Below are 16,893 nucleotides of genomic sequence, written 5' to 3'. Positions count from 1 at the left end.
GCTTGCATTAGCCATGAGCTCACCCGCCCTCCTGCAGCTGGGCAGGAGGGGGAGAAATCCCCAGAGGGTTGCTGTGAAATGGCTGCAGCCTCAGCACAGGACACCAGGACATGGAGCCCTCTGGTTCCCATAGCAGGCCCCAGAGCATCCTTTCACTCAGCAGCAGAGTGAGGTTTTAAGAGGTTCTGCCAGCTCCACCAGATCCTCCTCCCCCTGCCTCTGAACCTGTGGGGCACAGCAGCAGGAGTCCCAGCTCTCCTGTCTCATGCCCTGGATGCTTTCCCGTCACAGTCTCTCATGTCCCATGCTTTACATTTTATGAGTCCCTTCTCTGCTCTCTCCTGCCCCCTGCAGGTGTGTTTGACAATTGCTCCCACACGGCCAGCGACAAGGGCTGGGCACTGGGCATTCGCACGCTGCAGCGCTCAGGGAGGAAGGATGCCCGCTTCTTCTTCTCGCTCAGGACAGACCGGATGAGGAGGGCCACCGTGGTGTACGGCTACCGCCGCTATCAACTCAACACTTGGACTCATGTGGCCGCCACATATGATGGGCAGTGGATGATGCTTTACCTGGATGGGGTACGGATGGGCAACAGTGACTGGCAGGCTGGCGCCCTTCATAGTCCCTTCATGGCCTCATGCCGCAGCTTGATTCTGGGAGGGGACAGCTCCGAGGATGGGCACAACTTCCGTGGGCACCTGGCATCGCTGGCACTCTGGAGCGTGGCTCTGCCCCAGGCCAGGCTGCAGCGCGGCTTCTTACAGAAGAGCGAGGATACAGAAGCTGCCATCGTGCTTGGGGCCGGCTTCACCCGCCTGGAGGAGCAGTGGGTGGCTTTCAAGGACGGGGGTTACCCGCTGCTCGAGTTGCTCCATGTGCCAGAGCCTGAACTGCTGTCTCCACTGGTGCCCCCCACCTGCGGGCAAACAGCCTGCGACAACGTGGAGCTGATCTCCCACTACAATGGGCACTGGCCACTGCGCAGCGAGAAGGTGGTGCGGTATCGGGTGGTCAACATCCACGATGACCAGGGGCTCCACCCCACCGTCAGCCGGGAGCAGGTGGTGCGCCAGCATCAGGCCCTGAGCGAGGCCTTTGCCCGCTACAACATCAGCTGGCAACTGAGTCTGCACGAGGTGCACAACTCCTCCCTGCGCCACCGCACCATCCTGGTCAACTGCGAGCCCAGCAAGATCGGCAACGACCACTGCGACCCCGAATGTGAGCACCCGCTGACCGGCTACGACGGAGGCGACTGCCGCCTGCAGGGGCGCTGCTACTTCTGGAAGAAACGGGACGGTGTCTGCCACATGGAGTGCAACAACATGCTGGATGACTTCGACGACGGGGACTGCTGCGACCCCGAGGTGGCTGATGTCCGGAGGACCTGCTTCGACCCAGACTCGCCCCAACGGTAGGCAAGGGCATGGGGAGGCTCATGGGTGGTATAGGCTCCCATACAGCTCTACCAGGGTACCTGTGTGCAGGCAAGGCAATACCTCTGCTGGTCCGCTGCTGGGCTCCCCATACACACAGCTCTGCCAGCGCACCTCTCTCCAGACCACCAATACCCCCTGCTGTTCCATTCACATGTCCACGTCTTCTAGTGAACCTGAGCCCTGACATGTAGCTCCAACATTGCAGTCCTGGCATAGCCCCTTCTTCCACACATCTCTCCAGAGCTGGTGCTAGCATATGAGGGGCCTTAGCAGGAATATTTCCCTCCCACCCCATACTAAAACAGACACCTTATAATCAAAAGCAAATAGGGAGCTCCCTTGTGCTGCTCAGGGTAGTGATCGATCTATTGGGGATCAATTTATTGCATCTAGTGTAGAAGCGATAAATCGATCCCCGATCGCTCTGCCGTCGACTCCGGAACTCCACCACTGCCGAGAGGCGGAAGCGGAGTCAACGGGGGAGCTGCGGCTGTCGACCCCGCGCTGTGAGGACAGGAGGTAATTCGATCTAAGATACGTCAACTTCAGCTACGCTATTCTCATATCTTAGATCAATTCCCCCCCACCCCCAGTGTAGACCAGGCCTTAGTCTGCTTATGCCTAGTGCCAGCTCTCAGCATACCTTAGCCCTCATCAGTAGCCCCTGCTATTCCAATCCTGAGCCTGTTCTGAGGGGCTCCTGCCATTTGCCAAATTCACAGTAGTTGTTTTTTCAGTGGACAAACATCCAGTAGGAACTGGGAAATTCATTTCATTTTTCCATAACTAGGATCTGAGACCAGGTGAGCAGAGATGAAACAAATTTAGCATCAGGCTAGAGAACTCATCTGGTGTAAAAATCTCTGAATCGAATTCACCGGTGTCCTCCAGCTACTTGTCGTCGCTGCATTTGAGCCAAGTTTACTGCTGCTTTGCCATGTCAGCGTGGTATCAAGAAACCAGCGCGCACCAGTGAATCTGCCCATTTGTGTCCATGCGAGTAATTGTGGTGTTACAGAGAGCTGGGGTGCATACTGCAAACACTTCTCCACCAGTACCCTTTCAATGTTGTTAAAAAAAACCCACTTTCAATAAGCTGAACTATCTCAGTGCAAGATACAAACAAAAATAAAAGGTGAGGGGGGAGGTGAGATGCATAAACAGAAGGAGCTGTAACTCATCAGGGAATCTGCAGAAAAGCTGGGAATCATCTGGAGAGATCCCCCTGGAATGCCCTGTCCCATGCTGTAGGGAAGAGAGAGCTCACTTCCTGTGAATCTCAAAGGGCCGCTAAGGGCAGGTTTCCCACCTGCAAACTGTACAAGGTGACAGATCTCTTGGCCCAGCCCTTGTGCACCTCTAGCACTACTGTAATCTTGCCTGCAGTGACTCAACAGAGTGGGTACCAACCTCAGGGCAGATGGTTAGGGACCAGGGCACAAACGCCTAATAGGCTCTGAGTTCTATACTTAGATTTCACCAACTCCTCATCAGGTGTACGCTCCTCTGGTACTATGACAACCTAAACATGGAATCACAGACAGTCCCCGTGGGTGTGCCCATCTGGCTTGCCCCTTAGGAAAGCTTATCTTTATGATAGATGGACCTTGACATTAATCATCACAGCAATGTTAAGGTGACTCCCAGTCCCCTACCCCGGGTCACTGGCACCTTAGATCGTACACCAAAGAGAGCGCTATAATAAAGAACATACAGATTTATTAAGTAAGAAAAGGAAACGAGTTTTTTACGGGGTTAAAGCAGGTAAGCATACATACACAAATGAGTTACAGTCTTAAGTTCCAAAAGATAATACAAGCTTCTATAATAAGCAATCTCTGTATGACCTTTAGGGCTAAATAGGGCTAAGTACTGGTGATCTCATGCTTATACCTAGCAAACTTGCCCCTCGGAGTCCAAGCAGCATAGGGATCCTCACTTCCTTCTATTTGGGGTTTTTATCCCCCTCCTGCCATGTGCACTGAGCTGCAAACTCAGCTGAAGGGAGGAATCCATTTGCATGACTTGTCTTCATGTGGGGAAGGGCAGAACAACCAGTGTATTTTGTCCTTTTTAACCTCCCACAATAGTCCGTCTGGTGTTGGACAGGACAGAGCACTTTCTGTGGAGACCAGCAGCTCATGCTACTTAATGTCTTGCTCCTGTCTGGTGGTTTACACAGAGGCTCACAATACAACCAGTCCAATATTATCTTATGGTTATGGGATACAGAGGTTATAGGGGAGATTACTGCAGGTGGGAACTCCCTAGCATCCAATCAAGTCTAAACATTAAACACATTCTTATAATTCCAATACCCATTTTAATACCACCAACACACAGGTGAGCCAGACTGATCCCAGCTAAGCCTTTGTCAGTGTTCAGGGGAGACCTGGAGACTTCGGCATTTGCTGGCACCTGGTTTGCCAGCATCACATGCACCTTGCCTCCGGAAGGAGTCATGCAGACCATCCCCTGCATTTTCATCAGCGGAATGGGGTTTGCTCCCTCTTGTGGAAAAGGCTGTGGGACCCACCCCCAAACCATGCACATCCTTGGGGATCCGCACAGATCCTGGGTACCCATGAGGTCAGGGCTGTCCATGCAGATGCCCCATGGCCCCATTGCAGCTCTGTGCTCATGGCAGGCCTCCCCCACCTCTTCCTGGCAGCGCAGCTGTTAAGTTCAACACCATCAATCACACTGTACGAGGTGTCTCTTTCCAGCTGGCTCCGCGGGACATTCAGTGCTGTGCCAGCAAGGGAGCAGTTGCTATTAATCATTACTGCAGGTATCGTTATTAATTGTTTGCCCTGAGCCAGCAGTGTGCTGAGCAGGGTCTGCATTCCCAGAAATGGGGGCATAGCTCCTGGCCCTGAGACATCGCACAGCCCTAGGCTGCATCACTTTCCACAGGGCAAAGAAACAATGTGCATCATCCCAGGAGCCAGCTCACCCAACCTCGCGCTCTGGGCACGCCCTGCACCACTAAAGGGACCTGTTGGGTCAGGGGGAGGCAGCTGAGCAGGTATGAGGGAGAACCATGCACAGTGCTAAGGGGCATGGTCCCCCTTTGGCCTAGTGTGCAGAGCCGCAATCCCTACCCCTCTCATGGTGTGTGTGTGCGTCACAGGATCTGAGCACAAGAGGGAGCAAACCCCATTCCGCTGATGAAAGCGAGGGGGGTGGGGTTACTTTGTGGGCCTGGTTCTCACTCTCCTGCCATTGCTGTTGTCAATCACAGTTGTGCAAAATGGACTTAAAACGCTACAATCGTCCACACGCCACACCGTGTCTGCATGGGATCATTGACTTCGAAAGAGGCGAGATGGTGGAGAACCCGGCCCTGCATCCTTGTATGGATATGACCTATGTCTGCAAAAGTGCACAGTGGTTTGGGGGGCCTATGCTTCTTGAGGCCTTGCTGAAGACACCTGAAAGGGGATATGGATTATCTGCTCTCTGCAAATCAGGCCCCTTTTTGGTGTCCTAGTTTGAGCACCCAACTCATCAAAGTCACTTTTGAATCTCTTAATTGTACCCGTACCGACACTGGCATGGATGGGATCACTGGGGTCGGAGACATGCCTGCTCGTTCCAGGCTAACCCCTGTGCACAGAGAGCACTGGGATTCCCTGCTAGAGGAGGGGCACTACCCACTGCCTCCCAAGAGACATGCAGATGGTGCCACTGTTGGAGATGGATGTGGCATCGAGAATCCATACAGCATATGCCGCTGGATGGGTGAAGGGAGGAGACAGGCGTTCGCACAGATCTCCCTGAGTCAGCAAACAAAACCACAGCAAAAGCAGCCTGCTTCCTTCCCAGGCTCTCTGTCAGCTGGGAGCTGAGCCCACAGAAGTCCGTGGCCCAGAAGGGACATGGACTGCCTGGTTTCATTCCAGCCATCTGGGCTATCCCAAAGGTGCCTTTTGGGTTGTGATTGGAAGGACATGTCATGCTTTCTTGCTGCTTTCTTTCTGCACATCGGAGGAAATCTCCTCCTCTCTCTCTGCTTCGGCCTGGCTGGCTTTCTGTTGCATCAGTCGCTCACTGAGATGCTCCCGGCGTAGGGACGTAGCAGGTCTCAGTGGCTCTGGAGGGAGGAATCTCTCTAAGTGGGTGGAAAGCAGTGAGTGGAAGTTGCCAGTGGCCAAGGCAAGTAGGTGAAGTAGCAGAACCTGGTGGGAAAAGGTGCAACATGGACTTCTAGGGATCTGCAACTCACATCCCCACAAGGGGCTGGAGAGCCTGGGGCTGAACCAAGCACTGATTACATGCTAAGCCTCAGTGGGGAGGTTTTGGGTAACTGAAGATAAAGGGCTGCAGGGGAGGGGTGGCAGTGTGCGTGCTCAGAGGGGCAGCAAGGCTAGGGAAGCCAAGGAAACAGAAAACTGCACAGAGCTGGGATCGACGCAGGACTATGGGTTTGTTTGGAATTGCGGAAGGTTGGTGTTTGGTGAGTTTTGTTTTGACACCCTCAGGAGAAGGAGGAATGAAAGAGGACTGTGAAGGTGACTGGAACTCATGTGAGTTTTAAATATCAGAGGGGTAACCATGTTAGTCTGGATCTGTACAAGCAGCAAAGAGTCCTGTGGCACCTTATAGACTAACAGACGTTTTGGAGCATGAGCTTTCATGGGTGAATACCCACTTCGTCGGATGCACGCAGTGGAAATTCAAGGGGCAGGTTTAATATATGCAAGAGCAAGCTAGAGATAAGGAGGTTAGTTCAATCAGGCGGGATGGGGCCCTGTGTGTCTAGCCAGTTGTGTGGTGAAAACCAAGGGATGGAGAAGACTGGTTCTGTAGTGGCACGCCATTCACGAGTCTTTGTCACACCTGAGCTGATGCGGTCAAATTTGGCAGATGAGACTGAAGCTGCACAGTCTCGTTGAAAGTCTGTTGGTCCTAGAATTTTTTGCTTCAGGATGTGGCCAACCTTGAAGGTCTGCTATTGTAGTGGCCGAGCGGAGGTGAAGTCGTCTACGGTATATAGTTGATATTGGCCAGAGTTCCTAATGACATGTGATTGCCCAATTATCCGTTTCCGTGGAGACTGTGCCAGTTTGGGACCGATTGTACATAGGCAGAGGGGCAACTGCTGGCATAGGGATAGAGATATACATTGGTGGATGGAGCAGTGGTATGAACCGTGATGGGTGTGGCTGATCTGGTTAGGTGCCTGGGATGGGCGTCGCTGGTGGTTAGAATGTGGGGGCAGAGTTGGACATCGAGGGTTGTTGCCATGGATTGTTCCGACTAGAGGTTAGCTAGTGGTGCCGGTGTTGCAGTTACTGGATCAGAACTATATTATCAGGTGGCAGTGTACTGTCCTCGTGCGGCGAGGACTGTCCTGCCACCAGGCCTGTGAAGAGTGTGGGACATTGTCCAGGATGGGTTGGGAGATCCCTGATGATGCGTGGATGTTAGCGGGACTGGTACCGCTGAGCCGGTGGACGTCCTGGTTGGTTCTTCTTGGTGTCGCATAGAGGGCTTCTGGGGTATGCCTCCCTCGCTCTGTTGATCTGTTCCTATTCCTCATGCGTGGTTTGGTAAGTTTGAGAATACTGGTGGAGATTTGAGGTGTTGGTTCTCTGTCTGAGGGTTAGAGCAGATGCAGTTGTACCTCAGTGGTTTGGCTGTAAACAATGGATCGTCCGTGCATGTGACCCGGGAATGAAGCTGGAGACATGGAGGTGGGCATAGCGTCGGTATGGTTTTTATATAGAATGGTGTTAATGGTGACCATCACTTTTTGCACCGTGGTTGTCAGTAGTGTTTTTCGCCTCCCATGTGATTGGTCCAGGCTCGAGGTTGATGGTAGGTTGGAAGCTGTTAAAATGTTGGTGTGAATGTTTTCCAGAGTCTTCCCTTCCCATGGGGTCCAGATGATGAAGACGTCATCCAATGTAGCCATAGACCTAGAGAAAGGTGCGGTGACGTGGACGAGAGCTGAGACAGCGCTTGTCCAGGCGGCGCCATAAATTATTGGGATATCTGCTGGGGCATGCGGCGTGCTCCATAGCTCCTGGGTGATGCCAGGCTGATCTGGAAGATATATATTGTCATCAAATTTGAAATAGTTGTCCTGTTGGAGGATCCAAGCACAGAGCAGCTCGCAGCAAGTTTATTGCTGTGGCATATCGAGGGTAATGTTCCTGACGCTTGTTATTCCATCGTGTGTGGGATGTTTGCTGTATGAGCCTCTATAATCTTAGTGGTGGAGGATCGGTGTTTTCTGAAGGTTACCAAGGACTTGTCGGATGTGCCTCGAGGAAATCAGGATGGGTGTCACGGAGATCGCTGGGAGTGCTGTACGGCATAGGGTCTGAAGTTAGAGGATCCAATATCCAGACAGTCCTCATGGAGAATGCCAATGCCCGAGATGATTGGGTGTGTGGTTTGTGAATCTTGGGTAGTAGATAAAGAATAACCTCTGGTCAGTGAGGCAAATGTAAGGGTATTAGTGAATTGTACTCAGTTGTTAGAATAATAGGGAGGTGTCTTGAGGTAATGGATATGCAGTTCTTAGTGATATTCCTTAGTGGATCTGTAGGGAGGGCCTGAATATTAGAATTTGTATTTGGAGAGTAGTGTTGGACAGTCTCCTTTTGGTAGTGCAGACCCTGTTCATGATGACAGCAGCACCTCAAATTTATCAGGCCCAGTTGATGATAATTGTCTAGGAGTGCGTTTCTAGAGGCTAGTGCACAGATGGCATTGCAGATATACATAGCAAAATATCACGACTATTGTTGAATGAGGTCAAGCGAGGTTGTTTTCCACTTTTTGCCTGTGGCGCACATCTGGCGGAAGCATTCAGTGTATAGTCCAGTGACTGTCATTTCGACCCTGCCCCACATCTCTACACCAAGCGACGCCATACACAGGGACCTAACCAGTCAGCCACCGCTCAATCACCTGTTTTCATGCACCTGCATGTACTCAATGTTAAATTTACGTCCATTCCTGATGCCGCAACTGCCCTCTGCTATGTAACATTCGGGCCAAACTGGACAGTCTCTAACGGATAAAGTTGATTTACAATGTGGTTGGGCTACAAATCAGGATATAGGAAGGTCCGAATATAGCAAAAAACCCTGGTAGGAAACCACTTTCACCCTCCGCTGGCCACCACAAAATAGCAGACCTCAATGGTGGCATCTTGAAGCAAAAAACTTCAGGACCAGACTTCAAACAAGAAACTGCTGAAGGCTTCAGTTCATCTGCAAATTTGACACCATCAGCTCAGGGTTGAACAAAGACTGTGAATGGCTTGCCAACTACAGAACCAGTTTCTCCTCCCTTGGTTTTCACACATCAACTGCTAGAACAGGGCCTCATCCTCCCTGATTGAACTAACCTCCTTATCTCTAGCTTGCTTGCATATATATACCTGCCCCTTGAAATTTCCACTACGTGCATCCGACGAAGTGGGTATTCACCCATGAAAGCTCATGCTCCAAAACGTCTGTTTATCTATAACAGGATTCTTTGTGAGTTTTAAACGGGCTCTGCTGAGTGGGAGAAAGACGCAACCAGAGGCATTCAGGAAGGCAGAGGGAAGTGGAAATGCGAGAGGACAGGCAGCTAAGGGCTGATGGGTGTGAGACGAGTGAGGACAAGAGAGACCAGACACTGCTGGCCTTCAGTTTTCCTTCCTACGCTCCTTGAATGTTTCTTGCACTTATCTGGACGGGCTGCAGAAATACTAGTGGAAGATGGAAGAGCTGTCTGTCAAATGGTCCCGCTCCCACCCTGGCTACTGTCTGAGTAATACAGCTGGAATTGTGTTAGAGCTCCCTGTAATAAGACGTTCCTCCTGCCACTGCAATCACCCAGGTGGCAGTAATATTCACTGTGCCGTGTCTCTAGGTCTTTACATTTTCCTAGTGCTTCCCAAGCACTAACCCATTTATGGGAGGCTGTGGCCACTTGAGGCCACTAAAAAACCCCAGGCATTTTTACCAAGAGCAGGGAAGATAAATCTCATGTCCCATTTAAATGCCGAAGTGGAAAATAGTTCTGCCAGCCGAAATTCCTTTTACAGTTTCACATGGTTCACTTCCTGTTCTTGGCAGCTGTGTAGTGTTGCCGCATGCTGTCCAACAGCGTTCTATCCCCAGAGGTGGCTGCATTTTACTGTGTGTAATGGGGTGAATTGATTCTTGTTATTTATGTGTCGTTAATGAAGTGCTTTGACTCTTTGAGGAGAAAGGGTCTATCTTAAATAAGAGAGGCCACATTTTTTGCTGTTATAAATTGATGTAGTTCCACTGCTTGTCCATTGACTTCAATGTGGACAGCAAAATGGCAGATGAAATTCAATGCTGATAAGTGCAAAATCATGCACATTAGAAAAACTAATCCCAACTATACATACAAAATGATGGTGTCTACATTAGTTTTACCACTCAAGAAAGAGATCCTGGAGTGACTGTGGATAGTTCTCTGAAAATATCTGCTCAATATCTGCAGCAGCAGTTGAAAAAGCTAACAGAATGTTGGGAATCATTAGGAAAGGGATAGTTAATAAGACAGAAAATATCATAATACTACTATATAAATCCATGGTACACCCACACCTTGAATACTGCATGCAGTTCTGGTGGCCCCATCTCAAAAAAGATATATTGGAATTGGAAAAGTACAGAGAAGGAAGTGACAGGGTATATAAACCCCTCACTGGACAGGAGGAGAATAAGGAGCAACTCTGGGTTAAGGAGACTCCGCCCATCTGCCCTTGCTGAGCATGCCCGGATTGGAGGCATGGTTTTAAAGCCAGTCAGACAGCTCAGTCTGGGGCTGGCAAGCCAGGGAGGATGACGTTCCCTGAGAGCTCCAGGAGCGGACCAGAACTGAACCTGCATCGATCAGAGGAGCAACAGCGACTGAGACTGGGGCTGGAAACACAGAAGGCAGCGTTTCCCGGGGAAGGATGGTGGCCAGATGGGGTGCAGACCGAGGTAGGAAGTGACTCAGGGAAGCTGACGCCAGACAGAGATGGGTGAGCAGCCAAACCAGCCTCCCAGGGTCCTAGGTTGGAACCTGGTGGAGTTGGAGGGCCCGGGTTCCCCTCCCCCTCCCTGCACCACATCCACTAGTTAGGTGGTTTTGCTGCCCCGCAAACTGTAGCCACTAGGTGGGTTCCCCCCCGGCCCACCCCGCTGCACCCATTGGGGTGACTGCCACTGTACATGCTAAACATTAGGCAGGAGTCCCTACGCCCCAATCACAAAGGGTAAAAAAATGATTAGGGATATGGAACAGCTTCTGTATGGAGGAGAGATTAAAAAGTCTGGGACTGTTCAGCTTAGATAATATATGTCTCAAGAGGGATATGATAGAGCTCTATAAATTTGTGAGTGATATGGAGAAGGCAAATTGGGAAGTGTTATTTACCCCTTCATATAACACAAGAACCAGGGGTCATTCATTAAATGAATCAACAATTGAGTTACGACAAACATAAGGAAGTACTATTTCACACAACACGCAGTCAACCTATGGAACTCATTTCCATGGATATTGTGAAGGCCAAAAGTATAACTGGGTTCAAAAAGAATTAAATGAGTTCATGGAGGATAGGTCCATAAATGGCTATTAGCCAAGATGGTCCGGGACGCAACCCCATGCTTTGGGTGTCCCTAAACCTCCAATTGTCAGAAGCTGATACTGGATGTGAGGGGATGTATCACTCGATAATTGCCCTGTTCTGTTCATTCCTTTGAAGCACCTGGCATTGGCCACTGTTAGAAGACAGGATACTGGGCTAGATGGACCATTGATCTGATCCAATATGACCATTCTTAATGTACATGAGCAGAGAATTTAGCCCAGGAAATTTTTTTTAGGCAAAACTCCCACTCATTCAGGTCTTCAGGATTTTGGCCCTAAAATGCTGTAATTAAGTGAAAATTTATGAGGAGAGGGGGTGTTGTGGGAACTTAAAGAGGGATTTGCCTAATGTGGGGGTCGGTGAGGGGAGAACTGGAATAAAAGTAAAATGAACAACCAAGAGAAAGCAGTAAAATGGGAAACTTGTGCTTATATCTGGACAGGGTCTTTTAGTCCCATGATTGCAAGAGACAAAGGGCAAGATCCTGGTGTAAACCATTGCAGCTGATTTATACTATCTGAGGATCTCTAGGCCAAAGAGTTTATTTCAGAGATATCGGGGCCTCTAGTAGAGCTGGCAAAAACTCCAAACCCCAAAATTTCCATCCTGTGGAAATTTCAGAGACGTCAGCGTTTTGTTTTGTCCCAAATCAGGATGAAAAATTGAAACTTGGAATTTTTAGTGAAATGAAATATTCGGGAATGTTTTGCTTCAATCTTATCATTTTAATTATTATGTTATATGCGTTGAAAAATTGTGACTTTGGTATTGTAATATAACACAAAAGTTGAAATGAGACGGTTGAAATGAAACGTTTTGATAATTTCACGTTGAAAAGATTGACGAAATCAATCCCTTCCTGGGAAAGGCTTTGATTGAATCCAATCAGCGGTTTCTGAGGGAGAACAGTTCTGTCAGCACATGTGCAGCTGGCTTTAGTCCAGAGGCAGGGAGGTGCAGCTAGCAGTTGGAGCGTGGAGGTGCACGTTGGTGGATGCATTGCTCACCTGGGCCCATGGCCCTCTCCCAAGGCCAGCTTTGCGTCGTCTGCTCACCAACACAGCTGTGTGTAAATAAAAAAACCCCTAAGGAACCAAGAGAACCTGCCAGTTGCCACTGAAAGAACTCCCTCCTGGGTGGTAACAGTCGTAGGCCAGTGTGTGTTCCATGTATATCTCTGCACCCAGGGGCAAGACGTCAGCCTGGGGATTAATACAAGCTGGTGCCATTTGGCAGAGGGACTAATGCCCATCCTCTCCTGTGCTATGGCATACTGGGAGCAGCCCGTGCATAGGGGCACACAAGAACCCTTATCCTAGTTCTGCATTACCTGTGGTCTGGGCAGCACAGGGACTGCTTGATATCTGCTCTGACAAGTACAGACAGAAAGGGAGGCCGGCTGGGGTGGGGAGGAGACAGGGCCATGGTGTCACACTTCAAGGCAACTGCACCTGTATTCCCCTTCTATGGTCCAGCAAGGGCACCTGCTCTAGGCTCCAGGCTCCTCCACCATCACCTCTCTTTGGTGGTGACATGTGACTCTTTCCCTCCTGAGCGGGGTGCTTTCAGACTGCTGAGTTCCCTGACTCTGCTGTGATATCCCCAGCAAAAGACAGCTTGGCTAAGCAAGCCTGCTTCCGTTCTGTCCTGTGAGACAGTTCACAGCACGACTGCCACCGTTGAGTTCCCACACAGCTCTGTTTAAGCACTCTTTGAGTCCTATGGTAAAAACACTCCAGAGAAAACGTATTTAATTCACTGAAAGGACTTGCCTGCCTTTTACTAAGCTCACCAGAGATCACCCTCTGTCCCAATCCCCACACGAGATCTGGCTGGTGATTAGTCCTTCAAACCCCACTCAGACTCACAAGTTCATCCCAACTGCAGCTCAGAACAAGCCCCTCAGTCTTAGGGGGCATCCGGGGACCAAAGTCCTGCCAACCCTTCCCTAAGGATTGGGACCCTCCTTGGACAGAAGGTCCTACCCGTTTGTTGGCTCAGAATGAAAGCCCCAAATCAGTTTAAACTGAGGCAGTTTATCCAAACCTTCTTTCTTTGTCTGTTGGTCCCTGAACAACCCAGTTTGAACCAGTATATGTGAGCCTCTGTGGAGATGTTACAGCCTGACTGAATTTGCCAAGCCACTCCCTTGAAGATGCTGTGGTCACCCTTCCCTATGGAAATGCATACAATCCCTCAAGAGTATGTACACTTCTGCATTTTGAATACAGTGAACTCATAAGAGACTTACTGCAGCATGGGGTGTCCAGGATATTGTCATATCTGTCACACACGGCAGCAGTTGTATATGGAACGGGGCTTGGGCAGCATGCTACTCCATCTTGGACAGTCTGCCTGGGGCCCTGCAGGTCTGCACCATCCCCTCGGCAGGGCTGGGGCATGGACACCACCATCTGGCCCTGAGGGAGGGAGGGTTGGGCAGAAAGGCCATTGTTGGTTTCACTCCAAATGAGCAGTTGTTCCATCACTGGCTACTGCCATACAGCATTAGCGCAGATGCATGGCTGGCCCAAAATCTGCAACACAGAGGACAATGCTGGCAGCTTTGCAGAGAACTTTAACTTGCATAGATATCTAAAATTCAGAATAACAGCCTCCACACCTAATATTTGCCTACTGCCATGCCCAGCTTTGTTAGTTTGGCTTCCCTGGGTTGCATGTAAACCCGTGCTTCAGTCTCACTCTGCAGTGATCAATATCCCCTGCAGGGGCGGTGAGTTATATGGGCCTGTGGTGTCCGGGCTCCAGAAAATGCAGGGCCCGGGGGTCCCAGCTCCACCAATGTTCAGGGTCAGGTATCTCTCCTGCCTGCACCTGCCGCACTTCGCGTGCCTCTCCTTGAGCATCCCCTGGACCCACTTGCTGCCCTCATGCACCTCCCCTGAGCGTCCCTACCTGCTCACGGCCAGCTACAAGGGAGCAGTGCTGGGGACAGGCTGAGGTGGCTGCTGTGCCTGAGGACGAGAGGAGGAACATGGAGCTGGCAGGCGACTCTGGGTCAACCCCAGGGGGGCTTATCCTGGCTGGACCTTCTGAACAGCAGCTTGGAAGGGCTTGGGAGAGTGTTGTGCCGGGGGGGCCGAGGAGGGGCCCCCTCTCCTCCAGATCTTGCTGCTGCTGGCGGGGAGAGGGCTGGGGGAATCCTTTCTGGCCACCCACCCAGCCTGCTGCACCCCAAACTCCTCATCCCTGGCCCAGCCCCAGGCCCCGCACCCACTCCCACACCCCAGCCCAGAGCCTGCACCAAGCACTCAAGTCCCCACCTGCACCCAGAACCCCAAACCTCCTCCTGCACCCAACCCCCCTGCCCCAGCCCAGAGCCTGCACCCAGCACCCAAACACCAGCCCAGAGCCCGCATCCCTTGCGCACCCAAACTTCCTCCCAGAGCCTGAACCCCAAACCCCCTCCAGCCCCCAAACTCCCTCCCAGAGTCTTAGTCAGGTGTGTGTGTGTGTGTGTGAGGTGGGGCGGGGGCTGGACTTGGACCCATTCTGGGCGCCACCAAAAATTATACAAACCTGTCGCCCCTGACCCCCCGAGCTTTGCACTTGGATTTCAGGTATGAACGAACCCAAAATTTCATAGCCAAACTGTCGAAATCACAGCAGTTTTTTCCTGATTTCATGTTGACACCATGTTTCCTGCTTGATGCCAAATCCTAAATCACTCTGGCTTGTTGGACACTGGCCCCAGATCTCTGCTAAGACTTGCTTGTTTTTCTGATGGGAGCTTCAAGTTTGTAATTACTCTCCAAACCAAGGGAACTTTGCGTGGTTTGTGGTTTGTTGTGAACATTTCAAACTGCTCTGGTGCTTTTATCTTTCTTGGGAGAGAAGCAAAAATTGTGTGGTCTCATCAACTTTAAGGCCAGAAGGGACCATCATGGTCATCTAGTCTGACCTCTTGCACTTCGCAGGCCTCAGAACCTTGCCCACCACTACTGAAACAAACCAATAACCTCTGGCTAAGTTACTGAAGTCCTCAAATTTTGACTGAAAGACTTCAAGTTACAGAGAATTCACCATTTACACTAGTTTAAGCCAGCAAGTGTCCTGTGCCCCGTGCTGCAGAGGAAGGTGAAAACCCCCCAGGGTCTCTGCTACTCTGACCCGGGGGAAATTCCTTCTCGACCCCAAATGTGGCAGCCTATTAGACCCTGAGCACATGGGCAAGACCTGCCAGCCAGACACCTAGGAATGAATTCTCTGTAGTCACTCAGAGACCTCCCCATCTAGTGTCCCATATTTGGCTGTTGGAGATATTTGATAGTAGCAATTGCAGATTGGCTACATGCCATTGTAGATGGTCTCATCATCTTTATAAATTTATTAAGATCAGTCTTGAAGCCAGTTACTTTTTTTTGCCCCATTGCCCCCCTTGAAAGGCTGTTCCAGAACTTCACTTCTCTGATGGCCCATTCTATACAGGCAGGTTTTATTTTTTGTTGTAAGGAAACACAGACTCACTAAGATCTGCTGCCCCTGAATCCCCCATGCTTTATTTTTCAATCTGCAATGTTTTAGGTGATGCAAAATTAAATTATTTAAGGCAGTTGTGATTAGAGTAAACTCAGAGGGGCCTAACAAAGTTAGAGGAGTGGGCAGCATGATGTCCAATGAAAATCAGTATTGACAAATGCACGGGTAATGCATATTGCAAGGAATACTTCGAACCCATCGCTGAAATCTAAATTAATTAGATGTTTATATCACAGTGGGCAGCTCAATTAAAGCCTCTGTTTAGTGTGCAGTAATGGTTGAAAAAGCAAAGTCTTAGGATGGATAGATTTTTAGGATAGAAAATAATACTGAAAGCATTGTAATGTCACTATATAAATCAATGATATGCCTTTACCTGGAATACTGGGTTCCGTTTTGGTCACCTTCTCTGGAAAAGATCTAGCAGAAATAGAGAGGGTTAAGCAATGGGCAGCAAGAATGATCAGAAACTTGGAAGACTTCCTTGGGAGAAGAGATTGAGAAGGTGGGGGTGGCTCTGTTGAAAGAGGAGACAAGTAAGGCTATGTCTGCATGGCAAAGTTAACTCGGCACCCAGGTCTGTTCACCTGGGTTAGCTTAGTCTGGATGTGAGCAGCCATACTGCAAACCCTACCCATGTGACTGGGGGCTCTCGGCTGCTGCACTCATATGTGTTGGGGACATAGACCAGGGTTCTTTGTGGTGCGACACTCTAGGATTCTTTTCTGTTTGGTCATGCCAATTGTGGGGGAACTTGTCTGCCCTTTAGGGGGAATTGTGTGAAGGGCATTGGAGGACTACCAGCACTTGAGTGCGTCCTCACTGCAAAGCGAGCAGGTTCCATCCCAAGTTAAAGAGGCTCCTGGTCTCCGATCCACATGCCCAGCTGTGTATGTTAGCTTGGGTTTCAAGCACCTCCAAATCAGGGTCAGTAGGTTTTGCGTGTGCAGAGGAAGGGGAGGGGTTAAGACTGAAACCCAGGTAAGAGTCTGAGTTAACTGTAGAAAGGGGACATGATAGAGATGTGTAAAATGATGAATGTATACAGAAGAGGTGAATGAGGCGCTCTTGTTTTACCCTGTCTCGTAATACAAGACCCAGGGAACCGCCAATGAAATTGAAAGGCAACAGATGGATCTTCTGAAATGACGGAACCTAATTCAGCCACAAACTGTCATGCTTAATGCAGGAATGACAAGGTGAGGTTCTGTGGCTTGTGTGATGCAGGAGGTCAGACTATGTGTTTGTAATGGGCTCTTTTGGCCTTACAAATCTAAGCCTCTATACAGTTGATAAAAGGAAATTTGCCCTTTTTTACTCAATGCATAA

General features: G+C 50.1%; 1 protein-coding gene across 1 annotated transcript in view; it reads left to right on the top strand.

Annotated features, from left to right (window-relative positions):
• The window catches only part of PAPPA2 (pappalysin 2), a 184,458-nt gene that overhangs the window by 11,227 nt on the left and 156,338 nt on the right, over positions 1-16,893 (top strand). The window contains exon 2 of the mRNA XM_032804788.2: positions 355-1,417. Coding sequence (XP_032660679.2) covers positions 355-1,417 — 1,063 coding nt within the window. The remainder of the gene's footprint in view (positions 1-354; positions 1,418-16,893) is intronic.

The sequence above is a fragment of the Chelonoidis abingdonii genome, chromosome 7 (assembly GCF_003597395.2).
Source record: "Chelonoidis abingdonii isolate Lonesome George chromosome 7, CheloAbing_2.0, whole genome shotgun sequence".
Lineage (NCBI taxonomy): Eukaryota > Metazoa > Chordata > Testudines > Testudinidae > Chelonoidis > Chelonoidis abingdonii.
This window is presented reverse-complemented; position numbering and strand designations above follow the sequence as displayed.